At 39.8% G+C, this 7,271-nt stretch overlaps 1 protein-coding gene across 1 annotated transcript; it reads right to left on the bottom strand.

The window, feature by feature from the left end:
• Positions 1-2,230: 2,230 nt before the first annotated feature.
• On the bottom strand, positions 2,231-3,744 carry LOC133039377 (uncharacterized). Its single transcript, XM_061118261.1, has 3 exons — positions 3,410-3,744; positions 2,631-2,908; positions 2,231-2,559 (listed from the first exon to the last, which is right to left on the bottom strand). The coding sequence occupies exons 1-3, from the start codon at positions 3,742-3,744 to the stop codon at positions 2,231-2,233; spliced, it is 942 nt and encodes a 313-aa protein (XP_060974244.1).
• Between the last annotated feature and the right edge of the window lie 3,527 nt (positions 3,745-7,271).

The following is a 7,271-nucleotide window of genomic DNA, read 5'->3' as shown; positions in this document are numbered from 1 at the left end:
CCGAATTACTCGATGTAATTCCGGTAGACGTATTGTCTCATCCAACCATAGATCGAGAAACAATCATGGAGATCGATGACGTTCGTGAGATTACTCGGATGACCCCTATCCTCGCATACCTCGACAAGGGGCTCTTACCTAATGATAAAATGGAAGCAAGGAAATTGCGACAACGAGCAGCCCGCTATGTGATATATGACCGAGCCTCGTATCGCGTGTTTTAGTCAACCACTTCTCAAATGTATCGGTGGAGAAGACCGCGTTATATATCGCGTGAAGTACACGAGGGAATTTGTGGCAATCATACTGGAGGTAATTCCCTTGCCCTAAAAATTATGCGACAAGGGTATTACTGGCCAACATTGCGACAAGATGCCCTCGCATTTGCAAAAAGATGTGATAGATGCCAGCGAATAGCCACTTACACACACCAGCCCCCGAGTAACCTCCATTTTATCACGAGTCCCTGGCCCTTTGCAATATGGGGAATTGATTTAATTGGCGAGTTACCCAAGGGAAAGGGCGGAGTCAAATATGCTGTAGTCGCGGTTGACTATTTCACAAAGTGGGCTGAAGCGAAAGCACTCGCGACCATCACAGCAACGAAGTTCCGCGAGTTCGTCTACACTTCCATCATCTCGTCGCTTTGGCATTCCGCACAAGCTCATTTCGTATAATGGGAAACAAGCTTGACCGTAAAGAGATGCGACAGCCTATGCGATGATTTAGGAATTAAAAAGCCTTTTCTCGTTAGCCGCTTACCCGCAGAGCAATGGGCAGACTGAAGCAGTCAACAAAATAATTAAACACACCATAAAAGGAAAATTAGAAGACCGCAAAGGGGCATGGCCAGATGAATTACCGCAAGTCCTATGGTCTTACAATACAACCCCTCGATCTACAACTGGCGAAACACCCTTCTCACTTTCTTATGGGTGCGAAGCCATGTTACCAGTAGAAGTTGGGGCGGGATCCTTGCGCAGAGATGCTTTCGATATCTCGCAGAACAGCGAGAATCAGTTGTTTTGCCTTGACCTTTTAGAAGAAAAGCGTGATAAAGCGCAACTACAAAACGCGGCTTATCAACAACGAACAGCAAGGTACTTTAACTCGAAAGTAAAGATAAAACCTCTGCGAGTAGGAGATTTGGTCCTTAGAAAAGTAATGCCAAATACCAAAGTTCCAGCCCACGGGGTCTTTGGAGACAATTGGGAAGGACCATACAAAATCGCAGATCAAATTGGTGATGCCACTTATCGACTCGCAACACTCGATGGAACCGCGATTCCACGAGCATGGAATAGCGAGAGCTTGAAATTTTATTATCAGTAATATTCGCGTTATTCGGTTATGATAATTCGAGTACTTATACTTAGATATTTTTTGTTCAAAATACTTCCTAAGTATAGGGGCATGGTACCCGCATGTATTACTGATTGCTTGAATAAAATCACTTATTAAGTTTTTCGGGTAATTTAATTTACCGAGTTTTTCCTACTTTATTACACCAAGCTGTAATTAAAAAGTCGCATATATATAATTGCATTCACACCAAGCTGTGATCAAAGTTAAATATATATAAAATCGCAAGTACCCGTGTACTGCGTAAATATTAAAACGTAAGCTATCCCTGCGAGGATAGAAAGATGTCCAAAAGTAAGATAAAATTCTCCAAGTACAGAAGTGCGAGTACCCGTGTACCGCATATATAAAAAAAAAGAGTAAGAGTGAAATTAAACAACAACATAAGATAGCAAATAATCAAACGCCTGGAACGATGGGAGTAGTCTCATCAGGAGCAGCCTCGTCTGCAATCTTGCTCACGACTTCATTCTCGACCTCTTCAGCCTGTACTCCCTCGGTTTCATCAAGAAGGTTACCCTGAGTCTGAGTAGGAGACATCGCGCGAAAAGCTTCAGCCATTTCCGCAGCCTCAGCTCCAAGCAGCGAGAAGTCGAAGTCAGGGACCTTGGAAAGAGTAGTGTAAATATAGTCAGACACAGCCTGATCGTACTGTTTCTTCCCACTCTCTTTTTCAGCCTCCAAGTCGCGAGCCATCTCAGCGTTAGTGTCCTGCGACTTCTTGAGCTCGAGCTCCACCTGTTCTTTGGCCCTGTTGACTTCCTCGAGCTCCTTCTCCTTGGCCTTGTTAAGCTCCTCCATCCTCGCCACCTCCTGCTTCAGCTTCTTTATGCTCTCTTGAAAATGGACGTTCTGCCTCTTCAGCGAGTCAGTTTCCTTTGAAGGAGTAGCCGCGGCTTTCATAAACAAAGCCATGGATTGCACGGCCGCCCGCAGATCGAGAAGCAAGATCCTCGTATGGGATCTCAGCCAGTAATTTTTCCTGCATGGCCAGAAAATCGCGAGCCCGAACAGGAGAGTCGATGACGACTTTCTTCCCTTTGTCCTGAGTGGTCTTAGCCAACTTCTTGGAAGAATCTGCAGCAAGCGAAGTCATCACATCGCTCTTCCTCTTCTGGGCAACGACCGGCGAAGTCGCTGGTGTTCCACCCTTTTGCTTGATCTTCAGGACAGGGGCAGACTTCAAGAAAGTCATGTCTACAACACAAGGAACAGATAAGTAAAAATCACAATCCTATCCATCAATTTATAGCAAAAGGGCGAGTTACCTGAAGTTTGTCGAGGAGTTTGTTTAGAAAGACGTTTATCTATCCGCTCCTGCTGTTTCTCAGAAGGTTCTTTATATACTGGCTCCCGTTGAAGACTCGCGTTCTCAGGGATCAGTTTATGTTCTCGCAATTTGGCAGTCGTACACAGCAATCGCCAGTCGCGATCTTGTACCGGAAGACTCCCAAGAATTTCGGCTACCCCCTTCTTATTCGCGTCAAGCGTTGGTCGAGGTGGTCTATCTGCGATGACAACAAAGAAGAACGAGTTAGCAAAAGATCTCGAAAAGCAAAGTAACAAGTTTTATCTAAGTCAACAAAAATGCGACATACTGGGTCTACGATTAAAGTCAGTCCTGATCCCAGGAACCTTAAAAATATAAAACCATTTCGACTTCCAATCGCCCATCCCCTCAATACCGTTTATTTCAGAAGTCGCCCATTTACTAAAGCAAAAGAAGCCATTATGAAGACCCACGCTCTTTATGTCATAGAAGTAACTAAACTCCTCTACTGACGGAGCCCTATGGGCGTACTCCATGTACATCGCATAGAATGCTAGAACAGTGCGATAACTGTTGGGTGTTAGCTGAAAAGGCGATACGTCATAACGTCTGAGAATCGCTGCGACGAAAGGATGAAACGGGACCGATACACCACATCGAAGAATGGGTATTGAGATGACCACGTCCTCTGTAGGGATGATCGCAGGGTTGGTGAACGGAAGATGCGCTCTCTGGGAGGGTTTGGGACTTTGAAACGCGAGTCGCAACAAATTCAACCTCACAAAGGTAGTGAAGTCAGATTTGACGACTCTCGAAACTAGGTCTTCGCATGAGAAAGGTTCATTCAATTGGGAGTCATCGACTGAGTCCGTCCCACTCCCTTCCGCTTCCTCTTCTTCCTCACCTGACTCGCGGATTGGAGTAGTCCATTCCTCCTCCACCTCCTCGACCTCGATGTCGGGAGCGTGTCTCGTATGGATGAGGTAGTCGCGTGCTGACACTGTGGATTCGCTATCCCGGATATCGATTGTCCCAGGTTCAGCGAGCTCCTGTACCATCCTCTCGATGTCTACGGAGGACATCGGACCTAGCTCTATCTCCGCAGCCTCCATTTCGGAGATGTCCGTAGGGAGAAAACTGTCTCTCTTGTGACGACTCCCCGTCAAAAGCGCGACCTCCTGAGCCGAGCTGCTGGCTGTCCGATAGATCGCTCATCTGAAAGATAGAAGATCTTTTCAGCGTGATGGATGTGTGAAAAAATAAAAGTAAGTGATCTCACCCGCAATAGAGTACAAAAGTCGCATTCGACAAGAAAGTCAGGCGAACACTGACCCTCCTATCAGCATGCGAGAAGAAATGTAACTATCTTTGGGCGAGTAGTTCACGCATCCTTGGTTGCGCGGTATACCTCCAGAAACGGCTAGGCGTATCACAGTGACTCAAGAAGTATGCATTTTCGAGCATAACCCTGAAGTTACTGCGAGACGCCCACCGTTTCGAGACAACCTACCAACCAAAGAGTACGATCATTCGAGTATTAACGCACGTCAACAAATGGCTGGGTGTATCTCAGTATCTCAAGGGACATATATTCGCATATATAGCCATTAGAATACTGTGACACACCCACCATTTGGAATGGCAATTAATGCTCTCACCACTCAGCCCGCGACATGAAAAGATCCTAAAAAGTCTAGTCAACAGTTAAGCGGAAATAAGTCTTGGAAATATGCGAATATTCAAGTTGTTCAACTGAATACCCGCGAGCATTCAAAATTGTTCATCCGAATGTCCGCGAGCATTCGAGACGTGAATCAGTGCATATGAATTGTATGCGATTATGTCAGTTTACAGGTCCTACACTATGAATGTTGCCCAGTTTCATTGACCCAGAACACATAAATACCCACTAGCATACACTCCTAAAAGTTTTCAAAAAAAAATCCTAACCCAGAAAACAAAGCACATTATCTCCAAAAACAGAAAGCGAAAATGCAGTAATTTAGAAGCTAACCTTTAGTTTTGATCCCTGCGGTTATTCTCGATCACTTCTGAGAATGAAAATGTTGTGGAGAAATGGCAGAAAATCTGGGAGTGGATTTTGTCTGAAGTATATGCACTGGAGGGAAGTTAAGAGAAAAGAGGGAAAAATGGGAAATTTGATTCGTATCAAAACGTTTAAATACCCACATCCCTTATTAATTGGGATCGTGACACGTGGCGGTCGGAATGCCTAAGGTCGCCCAATCTAACGGCCAATTATGGCCACGCCTACACGAAAACCGAAGGGTTTTTGTGACGTGGCATCCTAGAGATAATGAAAATTAATCATTACAGCCGTCATTTTTCGAAACCCTCGATGGGACAACCAAAAGGTCACCTCCTCGTGACAACCTTTCAGCCTCTCGAGCAATAGTTTCCCTCGCTTGACCGCACTAGTCACATCGCGAAACTAGGGGCATGTGTTATAGTGAGATTTCTCTCACCTAGAAACTCGAGACTAGATTCCTCCTTAAAAGGACACGTGTATTCAGATTCCCAATGAAAGCTGAAATGTCCGTGAGAGACTTCTCGAAGTTTAGACCTCGCCCAGGATAAAACCAGCGAGATATTGCGGGTGCGACCTAAGTCGCACCGCATAACCATAATCCTCATCATGCAGGGTAGACCCAACTCGCATATGTCAGAACATGTGCGAGTGTCCCCCTCTATACCTCCGCGACGAGTATGGAGACCGATGCTCTATGAGGCAGATTTGGTCCCAGCGACCCAACAAACCTCTAACGGACCAATATAAGTTCGCATGTCCAGAAGTTACCAGCTTCAACATGCGACGTCTACAACAGGCGATTACTTAAGGACGCGGACGTTCCAAACGTATGTGCGATCCTACGAGCTCAACAGACGGAACATGAACGGTCAACTCGCAGATGCGAAAGACGCATACGTTGATGAATTCAGTAACTGTCATACATTTATTAATGTTAACGTTGTTTGAGTTTAGTCATTGCAATTCAATGTGTAAATAATGGATTAACAATAAATGTGATCCTCTTGTAACCGATTGGGCACCTGCTTTGTATATAAAGGGGTGATCCACCGTGAAAATGGACCTACGAATCCTTTGCTACAGTGGACTAAGCAGAACGAAATCTGACTGAACCACTATAATTCACCGTCTCATCTATTTTTTCAGCTTTGTTGTTTACTCTCGCATTCCTAATTCGAGTACTCGCCATTCTAGGTCGAATACTCGCATTTGTCATCTCTCAAATAATTCTCTCTTTTTCCAGTTAAATTGTACTTTTTGGTGTTGCGAAATATCAGTAACAACAAATATTTATAAATTTTACTTAGATGGATATGAAAATAACATGAATTATTTTCATCTTAGTAATAATTTCCAATAAATATTTAGAAAAATATTCAATTTAAGTTGTTACAAAATTAATTTAAATTAATTTACAACTCAAATTTAATTTTCTATAAATATATATTGCATTTTGAAAAATTAAAGTATTGTAGGACACAATTTTCAAAAATGCATGTTAAAATAAAAAATTAATCCTGAAAAAATTATTCTAATTTAATGTTAGCCCAAAATTAATTAATAAAATTAATTTACAACAAAAAATATAATTTTTCTATTTAATTAAATATATAAGAAAAATTTCAAATATTTAAGTATGATGATGAAAATCAACTTAAATATTAATTTTCTATTTAATTAAATACACTAGAAAAATACTTCAAGCAAAAATATCATCTATCTAGATTTTCCTTTGACTAATTAATTCAATTTCTAATAATATACTTTAATTCAATTTATTTTAATTAATCATTAAATGAAAAAATCATTGATTTAAATTGGTCCAAAATTAAAATAAATAATTTACAACTTTAATCTATTTTTCAAATAAAATTCGAAATTCCAGCATTTAAGAAATGCAATTTCGAAATTTGATTAATAAAATAAAGAAAAATATATTTTGAAAATTATTTAAATTTAGTTGAAAAAAAAATTCAACTAAAATAATTTTCTATTTAATTAAGTGTCATGAAAAAGAAATATTTAAGTATCATGATGAAAATCAACTTAGATATTTAATTTTCAAATTAATTAAATGTATTAAATTCAAGAAATAAATAATTAAGTGTAGAGAAGGCTTAATTATTAATCTCTAGTTTAATACTAGGAAAAATATACTTAAAATAAATTGTACAAAAATTAATTATTTAAATAATAATTAATTTCACAATGTATAATATTTTCCTATTTAATATTAGAAATAATAAGTAGTCTAGAAATTAGTATCTAGAAAATATTTTATTTGACTAAGTATCTTTTCCACAAAATTTGAAAAAATATCTAATTTAAGTTGTATTAGAAAAAATCTAGAACTTAAATATTTTCAAATTTAGATTTAATTAAATATCAAAAATTAAGTTGTAACCACTTAATTTGAAAATATTCCATTTTAAGTTAATATTCGAAAAGATATTAACTTAAAAAATATCTAAAATATTCCATTTTAAGTTAATATTCGAAAAGATATTAACTTAAAAAATATCTAAAGAATCTTAATAACCAATGCCTAAAATTCCTCAACTTAATTTTGAAATTTTAAATCCAAAAGAT

Source organism: Cannabis sativa, chromosome 6, assembly GCF_029168945.1.
Source record: "Cannabis sativa cultivar Pink pepper isolate KNU-18-1 chromosome 6, ASM2916894v1, whole genome shotgun sequence".
Lineage (NCBI taxonomy): Eukaryota > Viridiplantae > Streptophyta > Magnoliopsida > Rosales > Cannabaceae > Cannabis > Cannabis sativa.
This window is presented reverse-complemented; position numbering and strand designations above follow the sequence as displayed.